Source organism: Lithobates pipiens, unplaced genomic scaffold (genome assembly GCF_037356315.1).
Source record: "Lithobates pipiens isolate NorthernLeopardFrog02 unplaced genomic scaffold, aLitPip1_a1.2 Scaffold_22, whole genome shotgun sequence".
NCBI classification, from domain to species: Eukaryota; Metazoa; Chordata; class Amphibia; order Anura; family Ranidae; genus Lithobates; species Lithobates pipiens.
In genome coordinates this window covers 289,982,866-290,003,591 of record NW_027507784.1, presented here as the reverse complement: position 1 = coordinate 290,003,591, position 20,726 = coordinate 289,982,866, and the positions used below count along the sequence as shown (strand labels likewise).

At 43.9% G+C, this 20,726-nt stretch overlaps 1 protein-coding gene across 2 annotated transcripts in view; it reads right to left on the bottom strand.

Annotated features, from left to right (window-relative positions):
- BRAT1 (BRCA1 associated ATM activator 1) overlaps positions 1-20,726 on the bottom strand; it is a 39,822-nt gene that overhangs the window by 4,326 nt on the left and 14,770 nt on the right. For both annotated transcript variants that reach the window (XM_077449156.1, XM_077449157.1), the window contains exons 5-13: positions 16,616-16,985; positions 16,091-16,210; positions 14,711-14,811; positions 11,955-12,073; positions 11,674-11,860; positions 7,371-7,444; positions 7,007-7,100; positions 5,017-5,115; positions 2,844-3,034 (exon numbers count right to left, since the gene is read on the bottom strand). In XM_077449156.1, the coding sequence (XP_077305282.1) occupies positions 2,844-3,034; positions 5,017-5,115; positions 7,007-7,100; positions 7,371-7,444; positions 11,674-11,860; positions 11,955-12,073; positions 14,711-14,811; positions 16,091-16,210; positions 16,616-16,985 (1,355 nt within the window). The remainder of the gene's footprint in view (positions 1-2,843; positions 3,035-5,016; positions 5,116-7,006; positions 7,101-7,370; positions 7,445-11,673; positions 11,861-11,954; positions 12,074-14,710; positions 14,812-16,090; positions 16,211-16,615; positions 16,986-20,726) is intronic.

The window sequence follows — 20,726 nt, the reverse complement described above, 5'->3', positions numbered from 1 at the left end:
AGTTATACGGTTTGTTCCTCTGCCTCCCTCCAACAGGTTTGGTCTTGATATTGAGGACCTTTGTTTTTCAGTCACTTTACAAATCTGTATGAATACAATTCTGACATATATATATATTTTTTTTTAATGAAGTATTTTTATATTTTATATAATTTTCATTAAAAGCTACCCATGTGCTCCATTCAAGTGAACTTGCCAAGGTTAAAGCGGAGTTTGAAACTCAACAGCTACAAATACTGTAGTTGCTAACTTTTAATATAAGGACACTTATCTGTCCAAGAATCTTGCAATGTCGGCATTCATCCATTGGCTTCGGGTGCAGGTATTGGCATTACAAGGAAGGCAAACCGGCATTGATTCCTTCAGGCTTCACCGCCGGTTTCCTACTACGTATGTGTGAGTTGCGCTGCATTTTCTGAATGGTTCCGCCATTTTCTTGGACACACACAGGTCCCAGAAGACAGCAGGGGGAAGGAGGAGGGTCCAAACATGATACAGATCGTCGCGCGGCGATCTTACCAGGAAGTGGGAGCGGGTACCTGTCAAAACCAGGTGCCAAATGTGGCAGTGGAGGGTGCGAGCAAGTGGAGCGTTCGCTTTAAGAGTTGCAGTCTAGGAGAATGATGTCAACAGTCTCCTGAAGGCAGAGGGCAGCATTTCCTCCTCATCCTCTTACCTCAGTGATCAGACTGCAACATTGTAACAAAATCACAAAGTGAAAGGCCTTTGGTCCAGTCAGCAAGAGATCTGTAAAAAGATTCTCAGCTGAATCAGAGCGGGATGGGAAGGGTGTTTTTGTGACATCTGTGCCCATTCTCTTTTTACAAACCAGAGATTTCCAGACCCATGTTGGATCCAGGTGGCTGGATGAAAACGGACACGTACATCAGAACATTTCCATTTACACTTACCAACTAGCCGGCAAAAAAATAAACTGACCCTAACACATTATGTGAAAAAAAAGGGATTTAAGTTACACACACTTGCAAATATATGTGGAAGCCCCACTGCCTCGCCGAGGCTCTTCTGTAAAGTTCGGTCTCCAAGATGGAGCGTATATATAGCAGTGGATAAATCAAGGGCAGGTATGCCTGGAGGGAGCCCATTACACCTTAAAAGTAACACATTAGAAACCCAGCAAGGGCACAATGACAGCTGAACGCATCCAAAGTGTCCCTGCACCAAACTATGCAAGACTTCCTAGACACCACCCCAATTTATAACTAGCTTTTAAAGTAAGGTGCGCATGGAAGGGCATTTCACAATACAAACAGAAGCTTTCCCAGCACACTTATAAGCTAGCCTGCAAAATAAAAAAATAATAATAAAAGAAAAATCTAATTGGCACTAACAATTTACTTGAAAAACAAAAGTTTTAGGGAAAAAAACAGCTCTATATGTGGACAACGTGGTCCCTTTTCTCTGTGATTCTGACTTTTATTCTTGACTTTTTATCTGTGGCTCTATCCATATTAAATACTTTTGCCATGTTTTCTGAACTGAAAGTTAACTGGTGTAAATTTGCCACTTAAAACACCCTTTCCCAATCTAAGGGTCCCTGAAAATTGCCCATTACAGTGGGTGGATAAGGTCAAATACTTGGGTATTCATAACTCTAGTTTAGTTTCTGACTTTATTCCGTTGAATGCTACTCCGTAACTTCAGGCGCTAAAACATAGATTACAGGCCTGCCAGAATATTCCCCTATCGCTGATCGGGAAAGTCAAAGTACTAAAAATGAAATTTCTTCCCCCTTTCATTTTATATATATATATATATATATATATATATATATATATACACACATACAGTATCTCACAAAAGTGAGTACACCCCTCACATTTTTGCAAATATTTTATATCTTTTCATGTGACAACACTGAAGAAATGACACTTTGCTACAATGTAAAGTAGTGAGTGTACAGCTTGTATAACAGTGTAAATTTGCTGTCCCCTCAAGGGTTTAGGTCTGGAGACATGCTTGGTCAGTCCATCACCTTTACCCTCTGCTTCTTTAGCAAGGCAGTGGTCATCTTGGAGGTGTGTTTGGGGTCGTTACGTTGGAATACTGCCCTGCGGCCCAGTCTCTGAAGGGAATGGATCATTCTCTGCTTCAGTATGTCACAACACATGTTGCCATTCATGGTTCCCTCAATGAACTGTAGCTCCCCAGTGCTCATTCAGCCCCAGACCATGACACTCCCATCACCATGCTTGAATGTAGGCAATACACACTTGTCTTTGTACTCCTCACCTGGCTGCCACCACACACGCTTGACACCATCTGAACCAAATATGTTTTTATCTTGGTCTCATCATAACACAGGGCATGTTTCCAGTAATCCATGTCCTTAGTCTGCTTGTCTTCAGCAAACTGTTTGTGGGCTTTCTTGTACATAATCTTTAGAAGAGGCTTCTTTCTGGGATGACAGCCATGCAGACAAATTTGATGCAGTGTGCGGCATATGGTCTGAGCACTGACAGGCTGACCCCCCCCCACCCCTTCAATCTTTGCAGTAATGCTGGCAGCACTCATACGTCTATTTATCTATACTTTTGAAGATAGTCTTTGGGATCCAAACAGGTGAGTTCCTGAATGAATATATATATATATATATATATATATATATATATATATATACATACATATATATATATACATATATACATACATATATATATATATATATATATATATATATATATATAATATACACACACACAGTATCTCACCAAAGTGAGTACACCCCTCACATTTTTGTAAATATTTTATTATATCTTTTCATGTGACAACACTAAAGAAATGACACTGTCAGGATAAAAATAATATCCAGAGACACTTACTTCTTTCTTCAAAGCTTCGATGGACAAGATACTGTTGAAGGCAGATGTGGTGTTAACATAAGCAATATTGGCTATGTGTCCCATGCAGGTCACGGCACTTGCTCGCACATAACTTTCTGGATCCTTGAGAAGGTCTACAGCAAGCTGCAGAAGTCCAGAAGAACTCAAAGTCTGAAGAACATCTCCATGCTCTAAAACCAAAACCAAAAAAAAAAAAAAAAAAAAAACACGATTTCAATCAATCTTTAATTAGCACTTGAAATGTTGTACAGGACAGACTGAATTGCTTAAAGGGGTTGTAAAGGTAAATATTTTTTCACCTTAATGCATTCTATGCATTAAGGTGAAAAAACATCTGCCAGTGCCAGCGCCCCCCCCCCGTTTTACTTACCTGACCCTTCGAAAGTCCTGCGCTCGTCCCCAACATCCTCTTTGCTGATCAGCTTGGCCGCTGTTTGGCTAGAGTGGATGGATTGAAAGCAGCGCAGCCATTGGCTCGCGCTGCTGTCAATCACATGCAATGACGTGGCAAGCCGGGGGCGGGACCAAGTGATACAGTGAGCAGCTATAGCCGCCGGCTGTATCACAGGAGCGTGCCCACAAGTGCTTCTCACCATGCGAGGGAGCTCGCATGAACGTGAGAAGTACTTGCGTGAGGAAGCCGAGACGGCCGCAGAGGGACCCCAGAAGAGCAGGTTCGGGGCCACTCTGTGCAAAACGAGCTGCACAGCGGAGGTAATTATAACATGTTTGTTATTTTAAAAAAAAAATAACTTTACAACCTCTTTAACTTTACATTGCCTCTGTTGTTCCCTAAATTTTGTATGTTTGATTTATTTATTTTTGTTATACATGACAAAGGATTACCAAAGCACAAAAAGGAAGCGTAATGTACTGTAATTACTTATTCGTATTCTCTAAACACAAAATGAATTGCTTTCAAAACAGCTGAAAATGTTGAAAGCAGACTGGGGCTCCACTTGCTGGCTGGACAAAAGACTGCACAATGTTCATAGGATTTTGAAGAATAAATATAAAAAAAAATAAAAAAATGTTCTGACCATGATAAAGACAATATAAAAAAATATATATTTACACATTTTCCATAGTGTGGGGGATAAGGCAGAAACAGAAGTCTCCCAGTAAACTCTGATAAGTATTCATTAAAAAATATTTTTCACACTGGGGTCGTTTTCAGGTGTTTTAGCGCTAGAAATAGCACCTGAAAACTGCCTCCCATTCATTGCAATGTGTGCTTTCACACTTGGCCGGTGCGCTTGCAGGACGTTAGAAAAAGTCATTTTTGGGGGGGGGGTTGGGAGCGCTACCAAAACGCCCTGCCCATTATAATGAATGGGCAGCGCCTTGAAAGCAAAACTGGTCATTTTTTCTGTGATTTTAAGGTCCTGTTATCACAGGACCTTAAAAAAAAACGCCACGAAAAGCACTGCAAAAACGACAGGCGCTTTAGCGTGCAAGTGGCCTAAAGTATAAGTTCACCTTTATGTTACACCCATATTTAGGGTGTAAAATCTTGACCATCCACCACCTCACCCGCCGATCAGCCTCCTTTCTGTGACAGTGGGCAGGGGGGTATTCTCCCCGCACCCACCATCACAAATTAAAAACAGTGCAACCGTGTGAGACTCCACCCACGCAGCCACGTCAATCATTCAAAGAGTTCTGTGAAAGAATGAACTACAAATATTGTCAGCCATTGCAGCTGGTTGTTTGTAGTTCTCAAAGAACTGTAAGGGCACTGGTGAGTGATCTCATAGTCCATTGAGCTTCCTGAACGTCAGAACATGCCTGTCCCTATTGGAGGTGCACACAGACAGTGTACTGAGAGTCTTCAAGAGCCTGACATTGCACCCACAATCTGCTGATAGCAGAGGAGATATAAATGGGCGTGCATATGTTTACTTACAATCACTCCACTGTAGTCCCAGGATCCCCAGAAGACAGAGAGCGCCCATGAACCACTATGGATGGCGGGAGGGGAGCAGCTCAGTAAAAGTGATCTGCCCAAATCACTTTAACTTAGCAGATGATCGCTGGCTGTAAAAAAAGGACACCAAGCTCATAGCTGTTGCTGAGAGGCCTAATATAGGAGTACAATGGTCAGAAAGTGGTTAAACTAACCCCAACAATGCATGTATATGATCTGTTATACCTTTATCAAAGCTCAGAAGGTGAGTGATGAATTCTAGAGTACTATCTCGGACTTCCCAACAGGGACTGCATAACCGTTTCATTAGTACTGGACAAAGACCTAAAAAAAAATTAAATAAAACATAAATAAAATTCAGCATAGTGTTACACAATAAGCTGGTTAGTTTATTATGTTAGCGCCCAACCAAGGTATAGTGGGAGAGTTTTGTACGTAACAAAAGCACCCAGAGGGTGAATTTCAATTTCAGTGAATTAAAAAAAAAACTTGGCATTTTTGTATTCTTTGTATACTTTCAAACATCTCTAACCTAGAACTGTTACTTTTAAAGTGTAGGTTCAGCAAAACCTTTTTAGTTTTGAATAGATCGAGAAAGAGTTAGAACACCCCTGATGCGTTTTAGGCCCCTTTCACACTACCACGACTTCAAAGTCGCACGATTTTACCGCTATTTCGCGGTTGCAATTTTGCCGTGATTTTAGGGAATGCCTGTGTAAACTTAAGGTATATGGACCTCAACTCGCATGAAAGTCGGTACAGGAACTACTTTGAAGTCGACACGACTTGATGTTGCACATATATGAATGGTTATCATTGGAAATCATGAGGAACGACTTGTCATGCGACTTTGCAGTCCCAAGTTGCAGGACAAGTCGCACAAGTGTGAAAGGGGCCTAACTGCTATCGGGACTTTGTTGGGCCCCTTTCACATTTGTGCGACCTGAAAGTCACTCGATTTTTTTCGTGACTTGACGCAATGCCTGTGTAATGTTGAGGTCTACGGACCTCAAGTCACATCAAAGTCGGAGCAAAGTAGTGAGTACCATATGAATGGTACTCACTGAAAATCATGGGGTACGTTTTGTCATGTGACTTTGCAGTCCAAAGTTGCAGAAGTGTGAAAGGGGCCTTAGAGTTATTTCCTCTCTGTTCCTGTTCTGCTGACAAAGGTTTTGCCAAACAGGAAGTGAGGGAAAATCAGCAACAGGGATAGTCTAACAGGGGTTCTGGTCTACACATACATACATAGATTTCTGTCTGTCCAGATAGCAGTAATCTCACAATTTCTTAACCTCTCTTATAAAATCCTTGCTATACTATGACAGAAAGCGATAACTATCCAACGTATTAAACCAGGGGTCTCCAAACCTTTCAAAGGGCCAATTTACTGTCCTTCAGACTGTAGGGGGGCCAGGATGTGGCCAATGGGGGTATAAAATGTTTTAGGTTCCGCATCAGTGAGAGTAAATATGGTCTCAGAGTTGGTAGTCAGTAGGAGGAAGAGTAGTGCCCCCCCCCCCCCCCATTGGTTTCACTGAAAGAAAAAGTGACCTATTATTGGTGTCGTTGGGAGGAATGGTGCCCCATCATTGATATTAGTGGGAAGAATAGTGTCCCATCATTAGTGTCAGTGGCATGTACTATGCCCCATTCTTGGTGTCTGTGTGTCTCATATCACTGGGAGACATAGTGCCCCAAGGGCTGGATAAAAAACCTAGCAAAGGGCCACACTTTGGAGACCACTGCACTAAACCCTTAGGCTTACCCTATCTGATTAACCTAGTTAACAGTTATATCAATACATAAGAACATTATGTAATTCCTGTCCAGCAAAAACAAATCTGACCATGAATTAAGGTTTGGTGTAAGGAGATATGTGATATTCTGAAAATATATCTATATTATTGTGTCATATCTGCTGTGGATTCATCCAAAATGCATTTCTTTCTTTCACACTAATGATTGGGTTTATGCGGCTTCTCTCCCGGTATCACAATATTGTATATGTAGGCAGTATATATGTTTTTAGGCAGGGCTTTTAGATTTTTTAAACTTTCACAAGGCTTAGAGGTTAATCTTCATGTAGAAAATACAATTTAGAACAGATACCCTCCAGTTATCCAGAGTTTACAAGTCCAAAGCACCTGAAAGATATTTTTTACAGAAGAAACATAAATGATAAACTGGGTCATTGTATGTTATGTTTTCAAACCTTCTAGAAAATGGTGGTTTTCTTCTTGGTGCTCAGCAGAGGTGTAGGAGGCCTGAAGCCACTTCAGAGAGGCCTGGAAAACTTTTTTCAGAACCTAAAGTGGGAACAGAGAGTGATTCAACCCGTACAAGATAAAGTCATCACATTTGTACATTTGTGTGCGCAATCATTAGAACAATGGGATTCATTTACTAAAACTGGAGCTGCGCAAAATTTGGTGCAGCTCTGCATGGCGCTTCTAACTTCAGCTAGTTCAATTAAGCTTTGACAATAAAACCTGGAAGACGATTGGTTTTTATGCAGCGCTGCTTCAGATTTTGCACTCTTCAGTTTTAGTAAATCCACCCCTATGTGTGGCTTTTACCGTTGGGTCTGTTTCTGGGTTCTCCAAATATGCAGAAAGCACCTTGTATGTCTTCTCCAAACCTTCCTGCTTCACTGCAATGCAGAAACAAATATCAGACATCATAATCTCAGGGAATGTAAACTGAAAATATTTTTAAAAATATGTATATATAGTCCTGTTAACCTCTTCCTGCCTGCCCACCGTCAAATGACGGAGGAGTGGTGCGGCTGTCGTTCTGGGCGGACATCATATGATGACGCCCGCGGTCGCGTGCAGCGTGACGATCATGGCTGTGCCGTGTTCCTAGGACACGTGCGACCCTGATCTCTGTAAAGAGCCGATGACACGTCTGTGTCCAATCACAGCCAGTTACATCTAAATGCAGAAGTGCCATGAATCGGCTCGCCTCACACTGACAGAGTGTGTGTCGAGGAGTGCTGATAAGCGGTATCTCCTTGCAGGAGAAACCAGGGCAGGTAATCAGAGCTCTGATTACAGGAAAGCCCTAGCAGTGCCCATTAGTGCTACCAATCAGAGCCCATAAGTGATGCCAGTCAGTGCAGCCTTTCAGTGCTGCCCACCAGTGCCATCTATTAGTGCCTCTTCATCAGTGCAGGCTAAGCACATATCACTGAAGGAGAAAATTACTTATTTACAAGATTTACTGATAGAAACTAAGAAAAGCTTTTTTTTTTTTTAAATAAAAAAAGTAAAAAATAAAAAAACTCAGCAGTGATTAAATGCCACCAAAAGAAAGCTCTATTTGTGTGAAGATGATCATTCAAAATAAATTTGGGTATGGTGTTGCATGACCGCGCAATTGTCATTCAAACTGTGACAGCGCTGGAAGCAGAAAAATGAAAGTGCCCGGCATTGAAGTGGTTAAGCAAATAATTTTTTTTTTAAATCTATTGTAATGTTTCTTACATGGAGTTTCTGATAGTATTAGCACTTTTATAGGCTCCCATACAAGAACTAAAATCTATGCAAAGCCAACACTATTTCTTATTTAGATAGTGTAAACCAGGGGTGCCCAACCAGTGGCCCGGAGGCCACATGTGGCCCGCGGAGCCCTCTGATGTGGCCCCCAACCTCCTTCTGTGGGATGGCAAATTGGCAAGCCCAGATCATGGGATGCAGACCCGCCATTCCAGAGCATCTGTGTTGTTAATGAAGCTGGCAAAACAAGCGGCTGAGGAGCAGAACTGTATAAGCTGATGCTTCCTGTATAGCGCCATCTCTTGCCACAGGCGGAGTGATACCAAAGGCACTCTGCCGGGGACAGCAACAGCAGGCGATACCTGAATGGAAGACTGTTAATAAAGGTCAGTTTATTACTAAAATTGCAGTTTTTATACAGACATATCTGAGCAGTGGTTACTGGGCTGCTTTCAAACTGATCCGCGGGTGCAGTGCACCTTCAGCTTACCTGCACTGAGGCATAGACTTCTGTTATTACCTGCGGGTTTGGTGTACTTTCAGAAAGTGTAGCTAACCAGCAAGAAAGACACAGTGCTGCATAGTGTGAAAGGCCCCTTTCACACAATCGGCCCGACCCAATCAGACTCTACATTCGCCTCTATGAAATGGCAGATGTAAACAGATTTGTGTCCATTTACACCTGCCTACCTCCGATCTGATTCCTGTAAAAAAAAACAAAAAAACAGAAGGAGAGCAATCCCCTTCCGTCGGGGTTGATCAGATCAGAGGACCCATGGAGTAGAGTGGGCTGTGTCCATGTCCGCTCTGCACAGACCTGTCATCTGCCTGCTCTGCTCATTGTGGCCCGCAACCGGTTGCCAAGTCGATTAAGTGGCCCCCGCTCTTCAAAAGGCTGGGCACCCCTGGTGTAAACCCAACAGATTATTTTTTGCTGTTTTGTAGAGCCGGGGAGTTTCTCCTTACCTTCCTGTCCTTGAGCCCTATCGGGTAATGAGAAGAACTCTCTCCAATATGGACAGAATGCCTACCTTTGAGAATTGTCAAATGAACTGGTGTCCCTGCTGGAAGATTCTCCCTCAGCTATTGCACCTTTTTGTATTTTCCCTCATTTTTTGTCAAGGTAACAATGGTCACCAGGACAAAGAGGTGTGAATCACTCCAATGAATACAGATAGCAATAAGCTTAACAAAGGACCTAATAATTTCCTACGCTATCCAAAATTTAAGAAATATACAGTATCTCACAAAAGTGAGTACACCCCTCACATTTTTGTAAATATTTTATTATATCTTTTCATGTGACAACACTGAAAAAATGACACTTTACTACAATGTAAAGTATTGAGTGTACAGCTTGTATAACCGTGTACATTTGCTGTCCCCTCAAAATAACTCAACACAGCCATTAATGTCTTAACTGCTGGCAACAAAAGTGATTACACCCCCAAGTGAAAATGTCCAAATTTAGCCCAACGTGTCAATATTTTTCATATATACATTGGGTCCAGAAGAAGGCATAAACAATTGGGGATGGAGAATTTGGGGTGTGATCCCAATAAGAGAAGAGTACTTTGGGGTGGTCTTAGGGGAATGCGCTGGAGAGTTTTAAGGCCACTCTTGTTAGATGGTAGATGCGTTTCACACATACAGTATCTCACAAAAGTGAGTATACCCCTCCCATTTTTATTATGTATTTTCATGTGACAATACTGAAGAAATTACACTTTTCTACAATGTAAAGTAGTGAGTGCACAGCTTGTATAACAGTGTAAATTTGCTGTCCCCTGAAAATAACTCAACACACAGCCATTAATGTCTAAACCGCTGGTAACAAAAGTGAGTACACCCCTAAGTAAAAATGTCCAAATTAGCCATTTTCCCTGCCTGCTGTCATGTGACTCTTTAGTGTTTCAAGGTCTCATCTGTGAATGGGGAGCAGGTGTGTTAAATTTGGTGTTATCGCTCTCACTCTCCCATACTGGTCACTGGAAGTTCAACATGGCACCTCATGGCAAAGAACTGGAACATGGCAAAGAGGATCTGGAAAAAAAATAATTGTTTCTGAACATAAAGGTGGCATAGGCTATAAGAAGATTGCCAAGACCCTGAAACTGAGCTGCAGCAAGGTGGCCAAGACCATACAGTGGTTTAACAGGACAGGTTCCACTCAGAACAGGCCTCGCCATGGTTGACCAAAGAAGTCGCATGCACGTGCTCAGCATCATATGTAGAGGTTGTCTTTGGGAAATAGACATATGAGTGCTGCCAGCATTGCTGCAGAGGTTGAAGGGGTGGGGGTCAGCCTGTCAGTGCTCAGACCATACGCAGCACACTGCATCAAATTGGTCCGCATGGCTGTCGTCCCAGAAGGAAGCCTCTTCTAAAGATGATGCACAAGAAAGCCAGCAGTTTGCTGAAGACAAGCAGACTAAGGACATGGATTACTGGAGCCATGTCCTGTGGTCTGATGAGACCAAGATAAACTTACTTGGTTCAGATGGTGTCCAGTGTGTGTGGTGGCAACCAGGTGAGGAGTACAAAGACAAGTGAGTCTTGCCTACAGTCAAGCATGGTGGTGGGAGTGTCATGGTCTGGGGCTGCATGAGTGCTGCCGGCACTGGGAAGCTACAGTTCATTGAGGGAACCATGAATGCCAACATGTACTGTGGCATGCTGAAGCCGAGCATGATCCCCTCCCTTCGGAGACTGAGCCGCAGAGCAGTATTCCAATGATAACGACCCCAAACACACCCCTAAGATGACCACTGCCTTGCTAAAGAAGCTGAGGGTAAAAATGATGGACTGGCAAAGCATGCCTCCAGACCTAAACCCTATTGAGCATCTGTGGGGCATCCTCAAACAGAAGGTGGAGGAGCACAAGGTCTCTAACATCCACCAGCTCCGTGATGTCATCATGGAGGATTGGAAGAAGACTCCAGTGCCAACCTGTGAAGCTCTGGTGAACTCCATGCCCAAGAGGGTTAAGGCAGTGCTGGAAAATAATGGTGGCCACACAAAATATTGACACGTTGGGCCAAATTTGGACATTTTCACTTGGGGGTGTAATCACTTTTGTTGCCAGCAGTTAAGACATTAATGGCTGTGTTGAGTTATTTTGAGGGGACAGCAAATGTACACGGTTATACAAGCTGTACTCTCACTACTTTACATTGTAGTAAAGTGTCATTTCTGCAGTGTTGTCACATGAAAAGATATAATAAAACATTTACAAAAATGTGAGGGGTGTACTCACTTTTGTGAAATACTGTACTTTAACCCCACCCACCATCATGTAAACCCGCCAGATTTTAGGCTTTTAGTAAACCAATATTTAATCTGTGCTTTGACAGAATTAACAACTATGCAATATTTAGCTTACATGGCCAAACTGAAAGAGCTGCGATGGCATCCAGCGCCGACCTTTGCACTCGGAGACAAGCTATTAGGAACCTGCTGAAGTGGGACCCTGCAGGGAATGTACACACTGATTGACCGATGCACAACTGCAGCACTGACACAATGGAGTGCAGAACAGAGACGTGGGGAATCTGTGTTGGAAGACAGTCCTAGTAAAAGACAATGATATTATATGAAGGTAATTAGAGGGCATACATACTACATGTACACATAATTCAAGGTGTGATTTAATGAAAAACATACCTGGTCACACAGATCGGTTAGATGGCTCAGACACTGACACAACAGTCCAATACATGAAGACTTTATAGACAGGAGGCTCTCAACAATGACTGGATCACACACAGGTTCATCTAGAAGACCTACAAAGCAAATGCACATACAAACAGTTCATTTTCTAGATGCTTTAAGTAAGAAAAAAAACATATAACTGCCATTATAGGTAAAGCCATAAAAATGACATGACCTTGCTCCTGTCTGTTGACTGAGGTCGATGGAGAGGTACCCATAAGCAGCTCTTCTAAAATCTGACTAACTGAGATGTTCCAAACTGTAGATGACCTTGTCAACCCTTATTTTCTTTTAGCAGAAAGACAGAAGGAAGCTGTTAGGTGCAGTTGCACATAGAAGGTTTGAATCTCGGCCGGCTCAGCAGGGACCAGCCGAGATTCTAACCAGGTATGGGCAGGCAGATTGGACCCAAGTTGATCGATCAATCTACAAACAATGAAGACCTCATCAAACACCTAATTTTTAGTGACAATCTCTGTGTTCATCAAACTGTGTTCCACTCTTGTGCTAAAGTGGCCACTCACCTGCAGTATAGGCCTAGAATTTCATACAGGTCTACTTCTGCTTGATGGAAAAAAATCTTCCGCTCTTGTGTGTATACACCATGACTCTCCACTCCGGTTTCCGCTCTTGTGTGTATACACCATGACTCTCCACTCCGGTTTCCGCTCTTGTGTGTATACACCATGACTCTCCACTCCGGTTTCCGCTCTTGTGTGTATACACCATGACTCTCCACTCCGGTTTCCGCTCTTGTGTGTATACACCATGACTCTCCACTCTGGTTTCCGCTCTTGTGTGTATACACCATGATTCTCCACTCCGGTTTCCGCTCTTGTGTGTATACACCATGACTCTCCACTCCTACTCCTCTCCACAGTGCATCCAGTAATAGCATCATGTGAATAAAAGAATTCCTCCCAGAGTGTAAACCTGTAAACAACTGCTTTATGTAAAATAGATATTACACTCCTGTTTGGATAAAAACACCTCATAATGGGTGTATGCGCTTTGGGAAACCATTAATGTCCTCTCTCTGAAGGTGAGCGACCACTTTAGCACAAGAGTGGAACACGGTGTGCTGAATTACAGGGGAGGTTGAAGCACATACATTAAAAACACATGAATATCGGAACTCTTTTGTTAATAAATCTAAATGTTGTGGACACTTGTAATTAACACTTGTGGAGGTGTGGTATCAACCTCTATATGGGACATATCAATAATCGCAGCCATTGTTTTATTATTTGCACTCAATTCACTGCACTGGAACTGTGGTATCGACCCCTAGCAGGGTTGATAAGTGAACACTTTATATAGAGCACTTGTACCTTATACAAATGTATCATAGATATAGTTTGTATTTATTGAGCACTAGTAAGGCATTACATTTTAATGTATTTATTGATATATTTCTGTGAGATGGTTATTGAAGCATGCACCACATTTTAATATGTATCTTTATGTATATATGTGGGGACACATAGAAACAAGGTGAGCAGCTGCTTGATTTTTCTCTCGTTCTGGGTGGACCTCATATGACGGCCTCCCAGAGCGACTGCTCTCGCGCGCCCCCCACTGACAGAGTGAAAGAAGAGCCGATCAGTGGCATCTCGTCACAGGGGACAGCTAGGTACTTAATCAGGGCACCACTGATCATCAGTGCCCTGATTACAATTAAGAGTCAGCGACGATTGCCCACCACTGCCAGCAATCAGTGCCCACAAGTACGAGCAATCATTGGCCATTAGTGATGCCAGTCAGTGCTGGCTATTAGTGCTGCCCATCAATGCCACCCACCAGTGCCACCTATCTGTGCCCATCAGTACCGCATAGCAGTGCCCATAAGTTAGGCATATTCACGCCTCATCAGTGCCCACCAGTGCTGCCTATCTGTGCCACATATCCGTGCCCATAAGTGCTACATATTCATGCCTCATCAGTGCCACCTTATCAGTACCTATAAGTGCCACCTCATCAGTGTAGCCTATCAGTGCCCACCAGTGCCGCCTATCTGTGCCACATATCCGTGCCCATAAGTGCGGCATATTCATGCCTCATCAGTGCCACCTAGTCAGTACCTATAAGTGCCACCTCATCTGTGCCCATCAGTGCAGCCTATTCGAGCCTATCAGTGCTGCCTTATCAGTGCCCATCAGTGAAGGAGAAAAATTACCCATTTACAAAATTTACAAATTTTATTTTTTAGGAAAAAAAAAACAGGAGTGATTAAATACCACCAAAAGAAAGCTCTATTTGTGTGAAGAAAATGATAAGAATTTCACATTACAGTGTAGCATGACCGCGCAATTGTCATTGAAAGTGTGACAGCTCTGAGAAAAGGCCTGGGCAGGAAGCGGGTGTAAGTGCCCTGTATTGAGGTGGTTAAAATGGTAATGCATAGGATCCTACCTATATAAAATACATGCATCCAGATGCGTATAACTTTTGTTTATACTCCCAGATCAATTTTTTCCTGCATTAACACAGAAGGCCTTTAGTGGAGGGACCACAACCAGTTAGGTTTACAGTAAACCATTCACATTAGATCCTACAACATAATCTTGCAGCTTTATCAGCATGTTTTTTAGACTCTGACAGGAAACCCATGTAGAAGGAATTGGAACAAGTTTTAATTTCCTAACAGTCACTTGTCACCGAACATCTGCTGGGACAAGTGATATGAGCTATTTCTAGAGTAATTATACCTCTGAACTGCACATGTCCACAATTGTCCGCTGAAGCTCTGAGTAGGCAATCCAGTGGTTGGAGCAGTACACATAGAGACTGCAGACGGACATCCTGTGGGCTGAAAAGAGAAAACCCAGAGTAAGCATAAGACATACTGGAAGTCATACAGCATTGTAAGTCAACTTTGGCAAAGGCAGCACCACTTGAATCTGTGTGCAGAATTTCAAAGTCTGTTCTAAACCTCCTTTTGCTGTGGAGTAAGCCATCCTTGGACTAAAAGGAACTTTTGGTGATAAACATTTATCCATTGAATAGGTCATTGATGCCACAGGATCAAACTGACCTCACAGGTTACACTCTCATTCAGGGCTGGTTCACACCAGAATTGCATGAATATGCATTATACGTTCCTGTGCAATTCAGTGCGTTACGATTTTCATCTCATTCATTTGAATGGCACAAAATCATCCTGGACAGCCCCAAAAGTAATACATGCACTACTTTTCAAAGATGTACTGCACATGATTGCGTAGTACTGTGGTACCATGCGATCTGGTGCAGGCAAACGCACTGCACTTTACGATCTGTGTTTGGGGAGTCATTATGATTACATTGACCACTGCAGCAGGTCGCATTTTCAAAGCGGTGCAGGAAATGCGGATGGAAAATGGGTTTCCTGCACTGCGTTCTGGTGCGAACAAGCCCTTAAACTGATTTTTTTCATTGGAGGATGTGAAATGTACCCTTTCAATATATACTGTGGCTTTTGAGAAACCCATAGCAATCGTCTAGACTTTTGTAAAAAACCTGAGCAATCTACCATAGGAAATAGGGCGAATTAATCTAAAACAGTGTAAATTAGGCAACTATCCTTAAAGTGGTAGTAAACCTCAGTCATGAATTCTGAGCAAAGCACATACATCTGTAGTGTTTACTTATCGCACTCCAAACCTCTAAGTGGTGTTTTTCTCTGGTGCTTCGTTCCTTTGTTATCAGCATGAGTTGCTTCTGGGAAGTTTACCCAATATATGAAATAAATTTGTGATGGGGAGGAGAGCTCAGCACATAGTTTGTGTATTCAGAACACCGCTCTGAAGCCTTTCTTTGCTCCTGTTAGCTGTGTGGAGGGGGGTGTGCAACTTTCCTACAATCAGCTCTCACACAGTGTAACTGTAGTTCTCTGCCCTCTCCTCTGTGATACTAATAGATGGAAAAGGTTTTTAACACAATTCTGGAGTTGAAGGGGCGTAGGGAAGAGAAGACTGCAGATAAACAAGTAAAACCTATGTAGAAGGATTTGTTTAATCGATGTGTATCGCATGAGGTCAGTCACTTCACTGGGTATATGAGAGGGTTTACCACCACTTTAAAATAAAATCCCTGACAGATATGCCTACCATTGTTTTAACTTCAGTAGCCCAAATGTGAGGGAACCAGCTTGAAGAGGGCTTAATTCTTTTAGTACATGTTTGACCACCATCCACAGATCGTTGTCAGCACTGCAGAATATGGGTAACCTATAACAGAAATGAGGAAATGTTTAATCAGCACATTCCCGGATACACGAGATGTCAAACCAAAGCAAAGTAAAGTTTATTTATGATCATATGTCAAATAGTGTTTTTCTGGAATATGGAAGTATTGGACTAGTTCTTCTTCATTCTAGACCGCTATGGGGATGGTGCCACCCCCAAATTGTGACGATAGGTTAAAATGAACATGTACTTTGCATGCCTGGGATTGATGAACAGAGCATACATTGATAAAGAAATAGACAAGTGAAAAGAGACTTCTGTAAGATTCTTGTTCTGCTCAAGTTACTAGCAGTCATGGTCACAATAGAAAGATTGGGAATCAAGCTGCTGATTCCCAACCTTTGGCTTGGGTCAAGAGAACAATAAAAGATCTATGGGTGTCATTACCTGGTCAAAGTAAGCAGCAGACCCTCAAGGTGGGGTGACCCAAGGACAGGTTTATGATTCAGCAAAGATTTTGTCAGCTCAGATATTCTTGGCCAAAGAATGTCTGCCAGTGTATCTGGGGAGCCCTGGAAGATGCCAGTCAGAGCTTTTAAGGACTGTGTCACTAAATGGGGGGTATCAGAGGTGAGGAGTTTCTCTAGATATCTGAAGATGGTTTGTGCCACGTTAGGTAAACCAGATATACATCTGGTGCCTGCTTGTCCTTCCAGAGTGACACTCATAAGGAAAACATGAGCTACAAGGCCATTCACAGCGGATGCAACAAACAGGCTGGAGTCAGTCAGCAGACTTAACATCACTTCTGTCAGCCCTACAGGGAGAAAGAAAAGATATATTGAGTGGCATAAAATGGCAAACATTACATTTAGAAAACCACAATTATTTTAATTTCGTCTGTTTACAGCAGGGGTGCTCAACCTTTTGAAGTGTGAGGGCCACTTAAGCGACTTGGTAACTGGTCGTGGGCCACAATGAGTGGAGCAGAAGGATGACAGTTCCATGTCCACTCTGCCTATGCAGAGCGGATGTGGATACAACCCACTCTACTCTATGGGCCCTTGGATCCCATCTGCCCAGATAGAAAGGAACGAATCGGATTGGAGGTAGGTGGGGTAAAAATGGCCAGAAGTATGTTTACATCTGCGGCTCGATAGAGGTGAACGGAGGCTCAGACCGATGGTGTCAATAGGGCCTAAGGGTGTTTTCACACTGATGCACTGTGGTTTACCCACACAGAGGGTGCAGACAAGTGCAAATTTGGCTTTCCTGCAGGTTAGCTGTACTTTGCCATAGATTTCTATTATATCCTGCAGGTGTGGTGCGCTTTCTGAACGTGCACTAAACTTGCAGGTAATAACAGAAGTTTATGGCTCAGTGCAGGTAAACCACAGGTGTTCTGCACTGCACCTGTGGATCAGTTTGAAAGCAACCCAGTAACCACCGTAGAACAGATATGCCCATATATACACTGTGATTTAAATAATAAACGGACCTTTAATAACAGTTTTCCATTCAGGTATCACCGGCTGTTGTCCCAGGCAGATCGCATTTGGAATCACTCTACCTGTGATAGGAGTTGGCGCTATACAGGAAGCATCGGCTTATGTGGCTCTGCAGCCACTTGCTTCTTCTACCAGTGGCTTTTTTTATTTTAAACAGGTGCTCTACCAGTGGATTAATTCACAACACTGATGCTCTGGGATGGCGGATTGGCAACCCACAATCTGTGCTTGCCAATTCGCCATCCCAGAGCAGGAGGTTGCGGGCCACATCAGAGGGCTCCGCTGGCCACATGTGGCCTGTGGGCCACTGGTTGGGCACCCCTGGTTTACAGCATGCTGATTAAACAATAAAGTAACATGCATATGTGCAGTTCACTCTGATTTCTCATCCTGCCAGCAAGCTCCCAGTGTTACCTTAAGGCTACATTCAAACTTATCTGAGCGTTTTCATGCATTTTTCAAGTGTTTTTTTTTTTTATCAGATTTGCAAACATTATAGACATTTTTAAGGCGTTTTTCAAATCAAAAAGCTGTTTGGGCAGAAAATTGCACAACAAAACGCTTAAAAAAACACGCATGTCACGTTTTTCAATGCCTTTGCTTTCAAGTCTATGGGGGACAAAAATGCTCAAATCCGCCTAAGGCCTCATGCACACGAGACGCAGTTAAACGCGCGTTCAGATGCAGTTGGACAGTTTTTTCAACTGCCCCTGAACTCATTCAATGTTATCCTATGTGTCCATGCACACAGTCTCGTTTTTTTCCGTTTTTATGCAGTTGCGTTTAGTCTCGTTTTTCCAGAAGCAAAAAAATGCGTTCAGAAACAAAAATTTCCACGTTTCAGACGCAAAACGCGGTAAAACGCGGCAAAACGCCGCTACCGCGTTTAGCCGCGTTTGCGTTTATATGCGTTTTTAAAGGTGACCTTTTTTTTTACATTAAAAATCTCAAAAATGATTGCAAATGATGAAAAACCATTAGAAAAATATTTTAAACAATTGCAATTGCAAGTGGACAATCCACAACTTGTGGCAAGTGACATGGCAGGTGGCAAGTGGCGTGGCAAGTGGACAATCCACAACTTGTGGCAAGTGACATGGCAGGTGGCAAGTGATGTGGCATGTGGACAATCCACAACTTGTGGCAAGTGACGTGGCAGGTGAAGTGGCAAGTGACATGGAAAGTGGACAATCCACAACTTGTGGCAGGTGACGTGGCAAGTGACCTGGCAGGTGACGCGGCAAGTGACCTGGCAGGTGACGCGGCAAGTGACCTGGCAGGTGACGTGGCAAGTGGAAAATCAACAACTTGTGGCAGGTGACTGGCATGTGACGTGGCAAGTGGACAATCCATAACTTGTGGCAGGTGACGTGGCAAGTGACGTGGCAAGTGGACAATCCACTTGTGGCAGGGGACGTGGCAAGTGACGTGGCAAGTGGACAATCCACTTGTGGCAGGGGATGTGGCAAGTGACGTGGCGAGTGGACAATCCACAACTTGTGTCAGGTGACGTGGCAAGTGGACAATCCACAACTTGTGGCAGGTGATGTGGCAAGTGATGTGGCAAGTGGACAATCCACTTGTGGCAGGTGACGTGGCAGGGGACGTGGCAAGGGACGTGGCAAGTGGACAATCCACAACTTGTGGCAAGTGATGTGGCAAGTGGACAATCCACTTGTGGCAGGTGACGTGGCAAGGGACGTGGCAAGGGACGTGGCATGTGGACAATCCACAACTTGTGGCAGGTGGCGTGGCAGGTGATGTGGCAAGTGATGTGGCAGGTGATGTGACAAGTGGACAATCCACATCTTGTGGCAAGTGACGTGGCAGCTGACGTGGCAAGTGACGTGGCAAGTGGACAATCCAAAACTTGTGGCAGGTGACGTGGCAAGTGACGTGGCAGGTGACGTGGCAAGTGACGTGGCAAGTGGACAATCCACATCTCGTGGCAAGTGACGTGGCAGGTGATGTGGCAAGTGACGTGGCAAGTGGACAATCCACAACTTGTGGCAGGTGACGTGGCAGGTGATGTGGCAAGTGATGTGGCAAGTGATGTGGCAGGTGACGTGGCAAGTGGACAATCCACAGCTTGTGGCAAGTGACATGGCAGGTGGCAAGTGATGTGGAAAGTGGACAATCCACAACTTGTGACAGGTGACGTGGCAAGTGATGTGGCAGGTGATGTGGCAAGTCACGTGGCAAGTGGAAATCCACAACTTGTGGCAGGTGATGTGGCTGGTGACGTGGCAAGTGGACAATCCACAACTTGTGGCAGGTGGCATGGCAGGTGACATGGAAAGTGGACAATCCACATCTTGTGGCAAGTGACGTGGCAGGTGATGTGGCAAGTGACGTGGCAAGTGGACAATCCACAACTTGTGGCAGGTGATGTGGCAAGTGACGTGGCAGGTGATGTGGACAATCCCTAACTTGTGGCAGGTGACGTGGCAAGTGACGTGGCAAGTGGACAATCCACAACTTGTGGCAGGTGACGTGGCAGGTGACGTGGCAAGTGGACAATCCACTTGTGGCAGGTGACGTGGCAGGGGACGTGGCAGGTGACGTGGCAAGTGGACAATCCACAACTTGTGGCAGGTGACGTGGCAGGTGATGTGGCAAGTGACGTGGCAAGTAGACAATCCACAACTTGTGGCAGGTGATGTGGCAAGTGACGTGGCAGGTGACGTGGCAAGTCACGTGGCAAGTGGACAATCCACAACTTGTGGCAGGTGATGTGGCTGGTGACGTGGCAAGTGGACAATCCACAGCTTGTGGCAGGTGGCATGGCAGATGACGTGGAAAGTGGACAATCCACATCTCGTGGCAAGTGACGTGGCAGGTGATGTGGCAAGTGACGTGGCAAGTGGACAATCCACAACTTGTGGCAGGTGATGTGGCAAGTGGACAATCCCCAACTTGTGGCAAGTGACGTGGCAAGTGACGTGGCAAGTGGACAATCCAAAACTTGTGGCAGGTGACGTGGCAAGTGACGTGGCAGGTGATGTGGCAAGTCACGTGGCAAGTGGACAATCCACAACTTGTGGCAAGTG